General features: G+C 43.6%; 3 protein-coding genes across 3 annotated transcripts; 1 reads left to right on the top strand and 2 right to left on the bottom strand.

The window, feature by feature from the left end:
- The first annotated feature begins 1,739 nt into the window (after positions 1 to 1,739).
- Positions 1,740 to 10,319, top strand: LOC133890089 (phospholipase A I). The gene is made up of 18 exons (XM_062330536.1): positions 1,740 to 2,494; positions 3,627 to 3,774; positions 3,921 to 3,999; positions 4,093 to 4,246; positions 4,337 to 4,546; positions 4,648 to 4,893; positions 4,980 to 5,142; positions 5,238 to 5,498; positions 5,573 to 5,691; positions 5,773 to 5,934; positions 6,157 to 6,349; positions 6,487 to 6,623; positions 7,201 to 7,339; positions 7,508 to 7,714; positions 7,796 to 8,261; positions 8,342 to 8,558; positions 8,629 to 8,718; positions 9,615 to 10,319. The coding sequence occupies exons 1-18, from the start codon at positions 1,931 to 1,933 to the stop codon at positions 10,047 to 10,049; spliced, it is 3,990 nt and encodes a 1,329-aa protein (XP_062186520.1). The 5' UTR covers positions 1,740 to 1,930; the 3' UTR covers positions 10,050 to 10,319.
- A 28-nt stretch (positions 10,320 to 10,347) lies between these two features.
- LOC133890090 (protein LHCP TRANSLOCATION DEFECT-like) lies at positions 10,348 to 11,651 on the bottom strand. Its single transcript, XM_062330537.1, has 2 exons — positions 11,246 to 11,651; positions 10,348 to 10,860 (listed from the first exon to the last, which is right to left on the bottom strand). The coding sequence occupies exons 1-2, from the start codon at positions 11,537 to 11,539 to the stop codon at positions 10,606 to 10,608; spliced, it is 549 nt and encodes a 182-aa protein (XP_062186521.1). The 5' UTR covers positions 11,540 to 11,651; the 3' UTR covers positions 10,348 to 10,605.
- Positions 11,652 to 12,926: 1,275 nt separating this feature from the next.
- LOC133889932 (uncharacterized) lies at positions 12,927 to 15,738 on the bottom strand. The gene is made up of 2 exons (XM_062330353.1): positions 15,481 to 15,738; positions 12,927 to 13,708 (listed from the first exon to the last, which is right to left on the bottom strand). Exon 2 carries the CDS (start codon positions 13,695 to 13,697, stop codon positions 13,218 to 13,220), a length of 480 nt encoding a protein of 159 aa, XP_062186337.1. The 5' UTR covers positions 13,698 to 13,708; positions 15,481 to 15,738; the 3' UTR covers positions 12,927 to 13,217.
- Between the last annotated feature and the right edge of the window lie 1,476 nt (positions 15,739 to 17,214).

Raw genomic sequence — 17,214 nt, 5'->3', positions numbered from 1 at the left:
TTGTGCAAGGGTGCTAAAGGCACACTACTACCTGAATGGTTGCCTGGGTGATACTATTTTCATAGGAAGTGCCTCGCCTACATGGCACGCTGTTGAACATGGCCTAGAACTCCTAAAACAAGGGTTGACTTGGCGTGTGGGGAATGGAAATCTGATAAGAATATGGAGAGACCCGTGGATCCCGAGAGACACCTCATGCGATGTCATAGCTTACAGGGAAATTACAGGATTAAGCGTGTGTCGGCCCTCTTGGATGCAAATGGTGCTTGTGATATACAGAAGTTAAATGAGACCTTTCTGCCTATTGATGTGATGATATTGCAAAAATCAAAACCTCAGTGCGATATGGCGATGACTTTTTGGTGTGGCATCTAGAGAGAAATGTTATTTTCACTGTGCAAAGTGCATACAAGCTAGCTGTAGATCTTCAAAGGCATGAAGCTGGGTGCGAAGCTGCGAGTTCATGCTCGAGTGGCTGCAATCCTGTATGGGATCATATTTGGAAGTGCCTTGTCGCGCAAAAGGTACTCATGATTGCTTGGAAGGCCACCACTAATAGTTTGGCTACTCGGGATAATAAATGATACTGTTGTCTCGAATTAGATGACATGTGTTGTGTTTGTGGAACGGAAAAAGAAGATGTTTACCATGCACTATGTCATACCCAAATGCCCAAGCTCTTTGGAATGCTATACACCAAGTATGACGATTGCCCTCTGCCAAGGAGCTGCAAGTTGTAGGTATGCAATGGTTGTTAACTTTATTAGATAATATCTCTTGTACAGATTGTATGATGCTGCGTATGTTGTTATGTTGTGTTTGACATGTGTGGAATGAGCTAGTGCACCATAAACCGATGCCACCGGTGGAGGCTTCCTGGAAAGGTACATCCAATCTCTAGTCTTAATCAAGCAGTATCCCAATCTGGACGGGGCAGAAGGTAAGCAAATCATCGGGTCTTCTTTGGAGGAGATTTGAAAGCAACAGCGCGACACTACATTGAGACCCATAGTGGCCAAATGCTAGGCATGTCCCCCTCCTGATTGGTACAAACTACATATTGATGGATCCTTTGTCTTATATGATGGGGGTGTAGTTATTGGTGTGGTGGTACGAGATAGCCATAGCAAAGGACTAGACACTTCATGCATGTCACTTTTGCATTGTTCATACCCTTTGCAGGTTGAGCTAGTTGCATGCAAACAGGGCATAGAGTTAGTGTTACAATATACATCGTCATTGATAATTAGGAAAATTGATTGCGCCAATGTTATTCACCTAGCCTCATCTCGAGAAGACGACCGTTCAACCTTTGTCCATGTGGTTAGCGAGGTGAAACGACTGTTCACCAGATAAAGGGTACTGCAGATAGAAAAAAATCGACCGAAATTAAAATATAGTTAGCTATGTGTTAGTGAATCATACTCGTATTCATGGTACTAATGTGGCTCGGATAGGGCAAGAGGAGAGCATTGTAGTGCGTCTAATACTCTAATTCATAACGATGCTATTTCTTCTGGCCTTAGTTAATATATCATTTGTGAAAAAAAAAAATTAAAGGCTTAACATTTTGCCACCATCCACTCCATCTATATACACACACAGACAGAGACATGATGTGCTTAAATAAATTACTCTTGCACTGACCACACGGAACAGCCATGCCGCCGTGCACCATACTCTTCTAGCGCTTGGCGGGGTGGAAGAGACCGGAAGTCCAGAAGCCCGGGGGGTGTACTGAAATTTCCAAACAGACCAAACCGAACGAACCAAGCAAGCGCAAGGCCTCCGCCCCCGCCCCCCCTCCGCTTCCTTCCTCCTTCGGCTTCCTCTCCTCGTCGGCGTCCTCGCACCGCCCCTGCCCCCGCCCCCGCTTCCGGCCTCCGAGCCCTAGCCCTGGCCCCCGCCATTTGATGCGGGCGCGGCCGCCATGTCGTGGGGCCTGGGCTGGAAGCGCAGCTCCGAGATCTTCCACCTCACCCTCGACTACGGCGACTACTCCGACCGCCAGCCCTCGTGTCCGCCCCCTCCGGCGTCCCCTTCCGCGGCTGCCGCGGCCGCGGCCCAATCGTCTTCGCCGACGGCCACCTGCAACGGGGATCTCGGGTTCCGCATCGAGCTCGACTGGTCCGCCGGCGACGACGAGGACCAAGTCGCGCTGCGGCTCCAGTCCCAGCTCATGGTCGCGCTGCCCCCGCCCCACGACGCCGTCTCCGTCGATCTGAGCCCCAGGGGGGAAGGGGAGGCGGAGGAGGTGGGGGTGGAGATGCGGGTGGTCAGGAGGCGCGAGGCGCTGCGGTCGGTGCGGGTGGCGCGGGCCCCCGGGTCCGCGCTGGGGAGCGGCGACGGCGCAGGGGTGCTCGCGCGGCTCATCAGATCCAACCTCGCCCCCGCGCCGGCTGTGGATGGGCCCACCGCGGCCGCGGGCGTGCCCGTGCTCGCGGATCACTGGCGTTCCGTCGCTGTGCTCAGCCTCTGCAATTGCGGATTGTTGGTGAGTCCGTCGTTCACTCGTTGGCCTGTGATCCGCGTGAAACTTTCCGTTACTCGTCGTTGCCATGCGTGATTTATTAACGAAGAATTCTGGTAGTTGCTGGATGGCGCAGCCATTTCGGAGGTGTCATTTTGGTGTTTTAGGTGTTAATTAAGAGATTTTGATCGGATTTATGCAAATGACACTTAAGCACTGTGTTTGGTTGCTCTGTATTCGTCTACTGTTAGTTCTAGAGATTCTGATCAGTTGTAACCAGTGAAACTTTGGACATGTTGCTATATGAAAATGTTACTTGTTTTCCAGGCCTCTGACTTTTGCTACAAAATTCGGCCAGTTCCATTGTTCATGTGTTCTGCTCGTGTCAAATTGTGGTTGCTACTGGGCATCGTGTAGCTGTCTACTTGTGTGAAATCATGTCTGATTTGGTAGAGTTTGTTTGATTGTTTTCTGTAACTGTTTGTTAAACATTCCAGTTACAGAGATATGAACTATCTATTTGTATTCACCAATCACAATTGGAATTTGTTGTGTGACATTCTCTGGACTTGTAATTTTGTGCGGATTAGTATTACTTTAATGTTGTAGTGACGACATTAGGATCTTGTTGGATGGTTTATATCATGTTTGAGTATTGTTACGCTTGATTGGCTATGGAAATTTGTGAATCCTATATATTAACAATCTGATCACCTTTTCACTTTTAATCAAGTATCTGATTACTACACCTGTTGAAAATCGGCTGCATTGTGGGTTAATTGATGCAGTGTATCTGCTGAACACAGTTGAGTTTATCGATGCAGCAGATCTTCTAAACTGAAACGTGAGGTTGGTTTGTCAGTCAAACCTCTCCAGGAGTATCAGTGTTTATGCCCACTAAGAGTTGGATGTCATCTGTTTCAAGAGCCTGAAAAGCGTATTTTCATGTAAACAGCAGTTAAAAGCAGAGAAAGATATATGAATTCAATGTTGCTGTTTTTTCTGATTTCTGAACATAATTTGTGTGTGTTGAATAGATTCCAAAGTTTCCTCATGTCTTTGTCACCTACATCTGTGGCAATGTAAATTTATAGAGTGATGGATATCTAGATACTACTCAGTCTAACCATGAAGTGCAATTAAAAAAACTTGGCAGGTGCTTCCAGTTGAATTAACTCGCCTTCCACTTCTTGAGAAGCTGTATCTTGACAACAATAAATTGTCAGTTTTGCCCCCTGAAGTTGGTGCTTTGAAGATTATGAAAGTGCTGTCAGTTGACAACAACATGCTAATTTCTGTCCCTGGTTAGTGCGTGCCTGCAATTCAATCTATAGATCTAAAGCTGTTGCTTTATAGCTTATTTTAACAGCTGCAGATTTCCATTTGCTCAAGATTACGCCTAATCAACTCCTGTTGCAACAATCTAAGAATTTTTTCTTCTAACAAGCAGTAGAACTGCGACAATGTGTTATGCTGGAAGAATTATCATTAGAACATAACAAGCTTGTCCGCCCGCTGTTGGATTTCAGGTTATTTGTTATCTCCTTAGTCTTTTTTTTCTGTGATTGCTTCTCATTAGTGTTATACTCATAATTGAATAATTCATTCTTTATTTTCCACAGGTCGATGCCTAAGCTTCGTGTCTTGCGCTTGTTTGGAAATCCTCTAGAGTTTCTTCCAGAAATTTTGCCGCTGCATAACCTTAGGCATCTCACTCTTGCAAATATTAGAATTGAAGCACCGGAAAGTCTTAAATCTGTCACTGTGCAAATAGAGGTAGATAAACTATCTTGGTTTTCTATTGTTCTCTAGGTTATCTCATAACTACCAACTTTTTTGATATGTGTGTTTGGGTTTTGTTTTCAGACTGAGAATAATTCCTACTTCATTGCATCCAGGCACAAACTTAGTGCCTTTTTCTCTCTTGTTTTTCGTTTCTCTTCATGTCACCATCCTTTGATAGCTTCTGCTTTGGCCAAAATAATGGAAGATCATAGCAACCAAGTTGCTATTAGCAAAGAAGAAAATGCTGTCAGGCAGCTTATAAGCATGATAAGCAGTGATAATCGTCATGTGGTACATACTACATACCCCACACTCCCTCTCTGTAGCTGCTTCATGTTTCAAGCATGAACCATTTTTTATTATAATTTATTAATTTACAATTATTTTTGCAGGTTGAGCAAGCATGCCTTGCTCTTTCATCACTGGCATCTGATATTTCATCAGCAATGCAGCTAATTAAGTGTGACATTATGAAACCTATTGAAGCTGTACTGAAATCATTTGATGAGGAAGAATTAGTGTCAGTATTGCAAGTTGTAGTCACCTTAACTTTTGCTTCTGATCATGTTGCTCAAAAGATGTTGACTAAAGATGTGCTGAAGTCACTGAAAGCACTTTGTGCACACAAGAACTCTGAGGCAAGATGAACTGGATTTAGACTCTGGTTGATGTGTTGTTTGGATAGCCTCCATAGAGCTCATCATTATTTGCTTCATTTTGTTAGGTGCAACGTCTTTCTTTATTTGCAGTTGGCAATTTGGCTTTCTGCTTGGAGACTCGTCGCACCCTCATGCACTCTGAAAGCTTGCGTGATCTTTTAATCCGCTTAACTGTTTCACAAGAGCATCGTGTCAGCAAGGCAGCCGCACGTGCTTTGGCAATTCTAGGTATACTTGTTCTTGGTCCTGAACTCCTGATTGACTCGATCCATTCTTGTGAATATTTATGTTGATGTGTTTCTCAATCTCTTCGAACTCTTTAGGGGAGAACGAGAACTTGCGTCGAGCAATAAGAGGAAGGCCAGTTGCGAAGAAGGGTCTACGCATTCTATCAATGGATGGCGGTGGCATGAAGGGCCTTGCAACTGTCCAAATGCTTAAACAGATAGAGCAAGGAACTGGGAAACACATACATGAAATGTTTGACCTCATATGTGGTACATCCACAGGTGGCATGCTTGCTATGGCTCTTGGAATCAAGCAGATGACTTTGGATCAGTGTGAAGAAATATACACAAAACTTGGTGAATCTCTTTTGCCCCTTGAAGTTTCCTTGCTGAAGCCACTGTGTTGCCAACTGAACTGTTTATTTTCCTAGGGAAACTTGTATTTACTGAACCTATCCCTAAGGACGAAGCTGCTACGTGGAAGGAGAAGCTTGATCAACTTTTCAAAAGTTCGTCGCAGAGTTTTAGAGTGGTTGTACATGGGTCCAAGGTATAAATGAAGTGATAAACTTGATACTGTGTGTGCGGCTTCATGTTGTGCATGATGTAGTGACTAAGGGCTTAATTACAGCACAGTGCAGATCAATTTGAGAGGTTACTAAAGGAAATGTGTGCTGATGAAGATGGTGACCTTCTAATAGAATCTGCTGTAAAAGGCATTCCGAAGGTTTTTGTTGTATCTACTTTAGTCAGTGTCATGCCTGCCCAGCCATATATATTCCGAAACTATCAGGTTTGTATTTTCAGCCTGCTGGATCACTTCTTTGTTTTCAATTCCAAAATAGTTTGCGCAGCTGTATGACAGTTCCGACTTAATTCTCATAATTAAATAATAAATATAGCTAAAATATACTTTTAGTATTACATTGGCTATCGCAACATTGCAGTTTTTTTCCCTTTCTTGACTCTTGAGTATTGGGCCATACTCATATGGTAACCTGACAACATGTTCCAGTATCCACCTGGCACTCTGGAGGTATCACCAGGAATGGCAGAAAGTCCATCAATTAATGCAATTGGAACAGCTGTTTCTGGTGCACCAGTTGGTATTAAACGCGGTGCTTTCATGGGGAGCTGCAAGCATTGTGTGTGGGAAGCGATAAGAGCATCGTCTGCAGCTCCATATTATCTGGATGATTTCTCTGATGGTAAATATCTGTAGAACCAACTGTTGCTTCTCTTTTGTGCAATGGGCACTATGCTTCTATTTCTTGAAGGCCTCAAGATATCGATGCTCCTCAGTCATCATTCCTTTTTATTGTTTTCTTCTCGTATCTTTTTTCAGATGTGAATCGTTGGCAAGATGGAGCTATTGTAGCCAATAATCCAACAATATTTGCCATAAGAGAAGCACAACTTTTGTGGCCAGATACACGAATAGATTGTCTAGTTTCGATAGGATGTGGCTCAGTTCCAACTAAGGTAATGCAATACTTCATGATTTGTGGTGAAATTATTCAATACTCGGCAATAGGCCGTCTGTGACTTGTATAATCAATTGTTTACTGAATATATCAAAATTTACTTAAGAAAATAGATTTCATTTTTTCTGCTGTTGGAAGATATCAAACACATCTAGTGTACGGTATATTGTCGTTGTGGAGTTTCATTGGTTTGGTATTGAGCCACATAGCGCCAGGCTTACAAATTTGGAGGATATATTTTGTTCATTTTCAGTTATTAGTTCTTTGTCTTCCACTATTCTTTCTGCCTTGTGAATTTTTTATTTTTTAAGTGACCTCATAAGGAATCTAACATATTTGATATTTATAGTAGCATGTACTGGTCCCCGCCCTGTAGAATCCATGTATCTACATTTAATATTGTATCTACATTAAGAGTCACTTAAATGACCAAAGATGAAAACTGATTGCTTGTAGATTTGAAATGTTAACTTCTACAATGCATTACCTTTAGACCCCCAGAGAACTTTTATATGAGATATACATTTTTTGGCCCACCTTTCTTATATATAGGTTTATTCCATGTTTGCATCTAGAGTAGGAGAGGTGGATGGCGCTACTTGGACACAGGGCAAGTGTTAATAGAAAGTGCATGCTCAGTGGAGAGAGTTGAAGAAACTTTGGATACACTGATACCAATGCTTCCTGAAATGCAATATTTCCGCTTTAATCCAGGTAATTCAACTTCCAAGGAAACTGTTAACATTCGCTTAAAAAAAGAGGAAAATGTTGCATGTTGAAGACGTAGCAACATAATCATAATTTATGGTGTGATGCTTTTGATATGTTTTAACATAATAAGCTTGAATATTTAAATGAGTGGGATTCTTGTTATGTTGGCAGTTGATGAACGGTGTGGTATGGAGCTAGATGAGACTGATCCTGCTATCTGGCTTAAGTTGGAAGCTGCAACTGAGGAGTACATTCAGAAAAATTTTCTGGCTTTCAAGAATCTTTGTGAGCTTCTAGTCCCAAGATACCAAGAGGAAGAGAAGTCATACGATATTACCAAATCCCTGTCATTTTCAAGATTGACGTCGTCAAATTCAGGTTTGTCTTCCCCCATATTTTAGCGTTTTGAAACATTTTAAGGAATATGTGGTTGATAAGTTTTTTCATCCTCCCTACCAGGTTTCAGCGGAAGTAATCCTACCTTAGGATGGAGGCGTGTGGTTTTACTTGTTGAGGCTTCATTTAGTCCTTATTTTGGGAAGAAAATAAATCATGCACGTTCCCTTGAAACATTCTGCTCCCAGAATGGTATTAGGCTAGCTCTAATGAATAGTGCTTCTGGACTTGGGAAGCCAGCTACTGCACTTCCTACTCCAATAACTTCTCCCTTATTTACTGGAAGTTTTCCCTCTAGTCCACTTCTATATAGTCCAGAGGGCACTCAACGAATCGGTCGAATTGACCTAGTTCCGCCACTTAGCTTGGATGGTCACCCAACTACGAAGTCCTCACCACCGACATCACCATTGAAGTCAAGACAGCTGTCTGCACATGTTCGGTCACTGTATGACAAATTGCAGAATATGCCTCAAGTTGGTGTGATACACCTGGCTCTTCAAAATGATTCAACTGGTTCAGTATTGAGGTATATTTCAAATGCTCGGTATAGTTATTATTGGTCTTGGTCTATAGTTCTGATTATGTGACACAAAACTACTGTTGCAGTTGGCAGAATGATGTATTTGTAGTTGCTGAACCTGGAGAACTTGCAGACAGGTTTCTGCAGTCTGTGAAAACTAGCTTGTCAACCTTGTTGCGTGGGTGCAAGAGAAAGGGCACATATTCCTTGTCGAAGATTTCATGTTTATCTGAGTTGGTTGCCGAATGGCCCTCTTTTGAAATTGGTGGGATACACCATCGCTATATAGGTCGTCAAACACAAGTAGGAATTGCTCTTTCTGGCTCTTTGTTTCCAATTAAGTCATTATGCATGCTAAGTTATCTTGCCACAGGTAATGGAAGATAACCAAGAAATTGGTGCGTATATGTTTAGGAGAACAGTGCCCGCTGTTCACATGACACCTGAAGATGTTCGATGGATGGTAAGTAAATATGTGTAGCTTGCACTCCCTTTGTACTGCTTTTAATATTCTGTTCCGTTTTCTAGTGAATCGGCTGTGCATAGATAGGAAGTTTCCTGCAGAATGCTCCCATAACTGAAATATAGATGCCAGAACAGCTTGAACTAATCTTTTATAGTATGGAAAATCTGTGGTGCAAACATGCAAACAGCGTATGGCGTCCCTCTGATCCTTATCCAAAGGCTACAGTTGATCCCACCATCCTATCAGGGGAGGGGTTGATTCGTGATATTTCGTGGCCGCACGGGGGTTTTCTGCAAATCAACCCCTCCACCGATGGGATGGTGGGATCAACCGTAGAGGGATGGTATTCGCTGTTTGCACGTTTGCTTGTTTGCACCAAAGATTTTCCCTTATAGTACAGTACCACAATTAATTCCTCAAATCATGCGGTCGTTGTTATATTTTTTATGATGCCATTGTCGAAACGATATGATAAATCAAAGGTATAATTGTCTCGCTTTGACAATTGACCAAGCCAGAATCTGACCAGGACTAATGCCCATCATGACTGAAAAAGTTGGCCACTGACCAAAGAATGAAAAAATAGCCAAATTCATTGGCTGCCAATGTAGTGGAAAGGGGCCAGTTTGCGTATCATACAACAAGAGGGATTAAGTATGGCAACCCAATCTGTCACAGAAAAACAGTGAAATAGATTGAAATTGAAAACATGCCAATGGCACAAAATTGGTTCAGTTAGCTAAAATTTGGCCATAAAAATAAACACTAGCCAAATTGAACTCATTTGACTAGTAAACTGGTACATCACATTTGATTTTTTTTCCCCTTTTGCTTCTTTCAATGCCATCTGGAACTTAGGGCATTCTGGATTCCTTACATATATGATGTCCCAGGTTGGAGCATGGAGGGAAAGGATTATTGTATGCAGTGGCCGGTATGGCCTTGCCCATGGCTTGGTCAAGGCATTCGTGGATTCTGGTGCCAAAGCAGTCATCTCGTCATCCATTGAGCCTCCGGATTCCCAGGCAATAGCATTCCATGGCATGGATGTAAACGGAGGCCTGGAGAACGGGAAGTTTGTCATCGGGGATGACGAAGCTGATGAGTTGGAGCCTGAACCTGTTAGCCCTGTAAGTGACTGGGAGGACAGTGATGCAGAAAAAAGCGGCGACCATGATATGGATGATGAGGAGTACCTTGCTCAATTCATCTGCCTGTTGTATGACAAATTGTTCCGTGAGGGCGTGACAGTGGATACTGCTCTACAGCAAGCGCTCCGGTCGCATCCGAAGCTGAAGTTCAGTTGCCACTTACCCAGTGTCTTCTAGTTAGTGACTCCCAAAAACCATACAAAATATACCAGGATGGAAATGATAGTACAAGAAAAGGAATAAGGATCGGGCGGATTCATAATGGGGCTATAGAGTTTATACTCGTATTCATTGTGCAGGCGGAGGTAACAGACTGTTCCCCTAATGAATCTTTGGGCGCGAATGCCTTTGTAAACTGTATATGTAGTCATGGACATGACAGTAAGCTAATGAATAAAAAGCATGAAGGCTCGCAATCTGCGTCGTGATTCGGACGTAAGCAACAAAGCAAGTGGTGTGTTTTGGTGTCCGACTCTTTGTTTAAACCTCATATTGCATAGATTAACAGCTTTTACAAAGCATGGCCTCATTGAGGCGTCGCGCAGTGCGATGGAACGTCGTAGTAGTACACACTCTGAATTCAGTGAGAATGCAAGGTACAGAGGAAGCTACCTCTGCAAACAGCTTGCGAATCTCCCGGCTAAAACTCGCTACCAACACTAGAAACGAAACGAAGCAAAAATTTACAGGCAACGAAACGTCGTCCATCCACTACCAACAGAAGAGGGAGTGTTCAGGCCTCGTTGGCCGCGAAGCCGAGGATGAAGTCCCTGATCTCGTCGGCGGCGCGGTCGAGCGCCGTCCTGCCGTCGACGTCCTTGACGTGGTGCTTGGCGCCGGCGCGGAGCAGCTCCTCGATCTTGGGCTTGTCGCCCTCGGAGGCGGCGAGCATGAGGAGGATGTCGACGGGGTGGATGTCCTGGTTCAGCAGCGCCTCCATCTTGTCGTAGCTGCCCTCCACCGCCAGCATCCCCATGTAGTTGAAGTACTGCCGTTGCAACAACAAAGCGAATGTAAGTTGCATTGGGAATCTTCAGTGAACATTGAATTGAACAAACAAACATGCATATTAAAATCTGCATCTCTGTCGTCTCAAACATTCATAACAACTGACTTGTGCAGTAGGATACATGCAGCTAGGAGTAAACTACCGGCAAGGGCCCATGGATTTGTTCTTTTATTTGCCAGTGAAATATGATCAACAGAGAGAAGATATGCATCATTTCAGTACGCATTGTTCTTATAACTATTGTGTTGAGCTTGATCCAGCCCAACAACTGCGATGGTCGGGTCAACCAATTATCAAGAAAAGCTCGTTCAACCAAGGAGGAGGAGGAGGAGAAGGAGAAGGAGAAGAGGCAGAGCGGGCTGACCTGCTCGACGTCGTCGCGGTCGAAGTCGTCCCTGCCCTGGCTGCCGTAGATGCCGGCGCCCTCGGCGTCCTTGTTCCCGAACCTGAACCAGCACGTCGGGCCCACCCGCCCGCTCTCGCTCGCCGGCACCACACCGCTCAGTCGCGACGGCCGCAGCCACCCCAGCCGCCGCCCCGCGCCCAGCAGCTGCGTCATCAGCACTCCGCCTCCCTTCCCCGGCGCCGCCGCCGCCCGCGGCGACAGCCTCCTCGACGTCTTGGCGCTCAGCTGGATGGTGCACGGGATGGACGCCATGGCTTCCTCCTCGCCTTCTTCTTGGCTCTTCCTGGAGCGTGGACGTGCACGTCAGGAGCGAGAGGCTGCGAAGGGCACTGAGCTATACGGAGGGAAAGGATAAGTAATACTATACCACTACCAACCTGAACTGTTTGGCACTTGTTTATATGGAGGCTTAGCCTGAAGAGTTCGGCAGAGGCAGGTAGGTGATCACTGCCTGAATTATGAATCTCTCTGCTACTTTTTATTTGGTGCAAGACAGATACCCAGATATTCAGAAAGTGCAGGAGATATAAAGTGTCTTTTCTGTTCTGCAGAAAAGTTGAGTGGCTGGACAAAGGTTTGCGAGGAATTGTGTCAGGGTTGGTGTGAGATATATACTGATGTGAGAGGGTGAATCTGAGGCTACCTTTGGGCTTCAGATTTAGTCAGTCTGTTTGCAAGAAAAGGCTGGTTAGCAGCCAGCAATCATGTGGACAACAGGTGCACATGGAAAATGTGAAAAAAAGAAAAGGTATTTCTTAAAGGTAATGTGGAAATCGAGACATGTAAAAGGTGAGTGTGAAAGGTGGATTTGCTTAGTGCCATATTGGGACATATTTAGCAGGCTGCCTTCTGCCTAAACCTGGGATAGGGCCCTTGTGTGATGGACCTGGCATGTGGGCCATATTTAGGAAGGGAAATTTACACAATGGCATGCAAACGTATGACTTATCTCGACCGTATATTTACGATGAGATTTATAATAGAGGGGTAGGTGAGAAAGAATCAACAGATGGATGAGTATCAGATGTGACAGATGGACGGCCGTGATAGATCATACGTGCGCAACAAGTTGCTTTTCTTTGTGCAGTTGTTTTTGGCAGTGTTTTTCCAGCTTTTATGTAGCATGTCCTGCTGTCACTGGTTGGCATGTTAAGAATGCTGCATAAAGGCTGTAATGCATGAAGCTGGACAGAGGATGTTAACCAATTTTAGCCGAGTATTTGCCTGATGGCACCTCCAAAGATTGTGAAACAACTTCTGGGATGAGCAAGCATGCCATGCTTCCTGCTAGCCTATCGCTTTGTTGTCAGCCATCACCACTTGGATTACCGTCAGAGTTGTGTCTAAGGTTAATATACCGGTTAAAGAAAAAATCCCTCTTTGCTCATGGACCACCACAGGATTATGAAGATATGGTATGCTCTCTCTACTATCTGTCACATGAATCCAGCATCGATGGAAGTAACTATATTCTCCTCACCAAAGGATTCAATCATTGACAATTTAAATCCAGCCATGTTATTTTGATGTATTAGGCTGATTTAGACCATCAATTCAATATTGCAGTCTGCAAAGGTTTCCTGCCAAATTTGCATAGTAGTCTCAGATGACAAACACCCCGCACTCTCGACATCTGGTGGCACAAAATGCATCATTGCATCATCCATCATGATCTTATTTCTCATGGGAATCACTTTTTTCATAAATTGACTTGTCATACACAGAGCACAAGGGCAGTTTCCACAGAGAAAAACCAGCAGCAAGGAAAATTTGACTAGTAGATGCATACTGGACATACAAGGATGATTAGCACATGGAATGGAAGGTGCCCTCCAAAGCCTTCGAAGAACCAAAGATGCACTCAGGGAAACGGCAGCTGAGCCTTCAATTTCAGATGTTGGGGATGGTCCTTGCCGAATTTCCATCGAAGCTACGCAAACGTCTCCGACAGCTTGGAGAATCCGAGCTTCCTGAGACGGCTGCTCATCGGGTTGCTGCACTTGACGTCCACCACCTCGACGCCATACACATTCCCTTTCTTCTTTGCCTTGTCAGCGTTCGGGCTTCGGTCCACGAGCACACTATCTGAGTGCAGCATTGGGGAGTTGAAGGTTTGTCTTCGGGCGATCCTCCTCGGCTTGCAGGCTTCTTCAGCACTCGCACGATCAGTTCTGCTGCGGCTGCTACTGGAGACATTGGATGAGTTATTCCTTAGGACAATCTTCCGAGGACTAACTCCACATGGCACTGAAACCGGGCAACTTTGGCGCCTCAGGCGCCGGGTGGTGGCTGCTTGTGGCGCGACTTTGATGGTCTCCAGTTCCCTAGTCATGAGCGAACCGATGGTGCCGGTTGTGCCCACTTTGATCGCGCCTCCCTCGCCATGGACAAGCTCGGTGGCGCAAGGCATGATCTGTTTGTCTGACAGAAGACAATTAACTGGTTAGTTTTTTATACTAGTCACAACTTAGCAAAGCTTGAAGCAAACAGTTGGATCAAGCAAGAGCTATTGATTGGTGAAAAGCTAGCAATGTACTGCAAAGGTTAAAAGTCAGGAAAAGGTTGCGTAACTAGAAGAATAAAATCATGGTGTTTCGAACATGCAAGATGAGAGGTGAAAAATAACTGACACTTGACACCATGATTGCCATTTGATGAAACAAAGAGCAAGATAGGATTGCAATTATTCAACCACCATGATTACATGGCGCCAACCCACTTGTGTTCCTAATTCAAGACTTCTGATATATCTACACTAACAAATGCAACCGATTGTTCCTACTTTGAGAAACATGATATCCACACAAATAAATACTATCATCATGCCAATGGAGTAACTACTTCAAACCTACATTTATCCGTAAATATGATCAAGCAAGCCTGACACCAGTTGCCACAAAAAAAGTTTGTTTTATCCTCTTCTTTTTTTTCCAGAAAAAGACATTATATTAGCTGTTCAGTATTTACACAGTGAAAACATGATGCATTACCGGATGATCAGCTAATACTATAATTAATGTAGCACTGACTAATAACACAAAGATTGGGAAATCTCAACAATCTGTAAAGTAGTGGACTTTGTGGCGATCCTGATATAACAGGAGTTAATGGAAGGTGACATCGAATACGATGTGCCGTCTGTGTGGTTTCTAAAGGATTTCAGTGGAAGATCCAACAAACTGAGGTGTAAAGATGCACTATGCTCAAACATTGCTCCCCTTTTCCTCCCATCCTTTCTATCCCTTCCTTTCTGCCTGAACTTCCTCATTGCATTGCATCTACTCATGCCAACTTTTTAGGCCATGTATTGTGTAGGTCACTTTAGCCTGACCTTCCTTTTCATCTTCTTCCAGAAAAAAGTAGTTCTAATAAAAGTGATTTACCACCAACAGCAGCAAGGGAGAGAAGCAAGTGGTGGTAAGCATCGGGCATCACTTCATGGGATGCCAATAGGGCAAAGTAAAGAACCTACTCTCTTCTGTCCCCTTCCTCCTACTATTTTTTTTTATCATTGGATTCCTTAGGCTACTGATTTATTGAATAAATCAAAATGCGGCACCAAATCATGTGATGTTGTTCACCAAACTCATTATATAATATACAAGAGAATGAAACAAACAAGAACTAGAACAAAAAATTGGAAGAGAGTTTCTTGAGAACGAGCGATAAATGAGTGCAGAAGACAAGAGTCCGTATTTCCATTCCAGGATTAGGACAAAAATTTGACTATTGGATGCAGATTTAGTTCGTAGTGCCACAATCTTACAAGTCAAAGGCTCAAAGCCCAAAACGCAGATTGGAGAACAGAAGGCGAGAGCTCTGACCCAGATTGATTGGGCTCCATCAGACACAGCAAGAAGCAGACAAGAAACGAATACAGAAGAGAGAACTAGCCCATTTCTATTTCTACACAACAATACAAACAGACTGAACCAACAAGAATCAGAAATCGACAGCACCAGGAGCGAACGAAAAGATTCGGGAGGAACAACAAGCAGCAAAATTTGGAAGAAACGACACAGAACAATCTAGATTTGTTCAGCAAATCCATTGCAAGAACACAGCGCGATACAAGAACATCCGGATCCCCAATGAGTCTGCCGCTAACAATTGTACAACAAATCTTCACTCCCCAACAACAACACCGCCATTAAATCACACAAGGCAGCTAGAAATTGGAGCTTGAGCCATACCAGTCTTCTGATTCTTGAACCGCTGGAGTCTCTGCGCACCGGGTTGGGAGCAAGGGAGGGGCAACTAACTTCTGAGCAGAATTGAAGAGCAAGGGTGGGTGAGATGAGGGAAAGGGGGTCACATTTAAATGACCTGAGCAGTATTGCCTCTCCCCATTTATTGCCCTGCCTTCTTCTTCCTCGAGTTGTCCTGGGGAGCCTCCTCCTCCTCCTCTCTCTCTCTTTCATTCGTCTTTACTAATGTCAAGTCATGTGTGTGAACAGTTTTTCCTTTCTTTTTATTTTCTAGGCCGGCTTGCCATTTATTTTCAAGGAAAGAATCAGGCATATGACAGGGGGTTAATTACATGCATATTTGCTATTTGGATAGGTTACATATTAACTGAGTCTAAGTTCTTTTTACGTGTGGCTGGCGATGCAAAAAAGGGAAAAAAAATACTTTGTCCGTTGACCTTCATTTACATCACCAGACGTGGCACATGCATGGAGACCAAGCGGCATTGCTGGCTTGCTACTTCACTTTAGCAGAACCTTTCCTCTTAATCAGGACAGGTCACAAATACACTGGAAATTTAATTAGAATTAAACATGATGAACAGACCTCTTAAGTGAAAGAGAAGGAACTAGTAGCAGTGAGTATTGTAGGCCTGTTTGGTAGTATTCTGACTGAAATTAATGAGATCTTTGTTAAACGATAGTTTATAGTTCTTAGTTTTTAAAATAATTTTGTATAAACGATTCTTTGAAATGAACTGGATGTTGAAAGTTAAAAAACTAATTTCTCTTGATTTACTTTTCTCATAGAAATATTTCCACTATAGAATTTATTTTATTTAAAAAATCATTTTTAACTACAGAATTATTTCCCCGTAAAATCACGTTAAAAAAAGAGATCGGATTAAACTCTACCAAACAGCCGGTATAAGCACTAGTGAAAGGAATCTTTTTCTTGTACTGATATTGCACACAAACAAAAAACAATGAAAGAGCCTTGAGTTTTAAAAATTTTGCAAACCTACAGTGATTGTAACTAGAGAATTTCCCCAAAAAATTATAGCTAAATAGAATGTAAATTAGTTGGCATGGTTTTTTTTTCAGACCTAAGCAAAACCGCACTTTCCAAAGATTCTACAGATAGAGATATAGTGGGGGGAAATCTCAAAATTAAGAAACTGAGGTACTAAAATATTTGGAAAGCCATTCTTGAGAGGGCAGAAAGGCGGCAGTCAAAATTCTGGTATCGAGTCCTGCGCCTCTCTCTCAAGACGGAGCACGCCCCCATCACGCTTCCTGTTCCCCGCAGCAAAAATTCGAATCAGCTGATGATCTGGTGCACTGCACTACGGTATCGACGAAAACTCGATTGAATTTTGTCAGGTTTGACCAACGCCGAGCAAATCACAGGAAATGCTCCGTACCATGCACGATGACAATTGACAAGAAACCATTTCAAATAAATTTCTGTGAACAAACGAACCGTAGCCGGTAGCTTGTCAACAATGTTGTAGCGTTGAGAAAGGGGGAAAAAAAAAAAAGAAAAACCGTGGCGATTTTTATATGGAAGGCGTTCACCAGGTTGGGCTCTATCCAGAGAGTGGCGTCGACCATTTTTTTATGCAACAGAGCAATACACTCCTAGTGTTTGTCCAACCGTAACGTCTTATAGAAGGCTTTTTTCTCCCGTCGGTTCTAATCGGGTCAACGGTAATCCCGATCGTGATGGAGTATGTCATT

The sequence above is a fragment of the Phragmites australis genome, chromosome 14 (genome assembly GCF_958298935.1).
Source record: "Phragmites australis chromosome 14, lpPhrAust1.1, whole genome shotgun sequence".
Classification (NCBI taxonomy): domain Eukaryota; kingdom Viridiplantae; phylum Streptophyta; class Magnoliopsida; order Poales; family Poaceae; genus Phragmites; species Phragmites australis.
Note: the sequence above shows the minus strand (reverse complement) of the source record. Positions and strands in the feature narration are given on the sequence as shown.

Excerpts from the sequence above, each read along its gene's own strand:
- LOC133890089 (XM_062330536.1), top strand. The coding sequence starts at position 1,931 with ATGTCGTGGGGCCTGGGCTGGAAGCGCAGCTCCGAGATCTTCCACCTC. Across the intron at positions 3,775-3,920 it reads CATGCTAATTTCTGTCCCTG|TAGAACTGCGACAATGTGTT; the intron begins GTTAGTGCGTGC and ends TCTAACAAGCAG. Across the intron at positions 7,340-7,507 it reads ATATTTCCGCTTTAATCCAG|TTGATGAACGGTGTGGTATG; the intron begins GTAATTCAACTT and ends TTATGTTGGCAG.
- LOC133890090 (XM_062330537.1), bottom strand. The coding sequence starts at position 11,539 with ATGGCGTCCATCCCGTGCACCATCCAGCTGAGCGCCAAGACGTCGAGG. Across the intron at positions 10,861-11,245 it reads ACCGCGACGACGTCGAGCAG|TACTTCAACTACATGGGGAT; the intron begins GTCAGCCCGCTC and ends TTGCAACGGCAG.
- LOC133889932 (XM_062330353.1), bottom strand. The coding sequence starts at position 13,697 with ATGCCTTGCGCCACCGAGCTTGTCCATGGCGAGGGAGGCGCGATCAAA.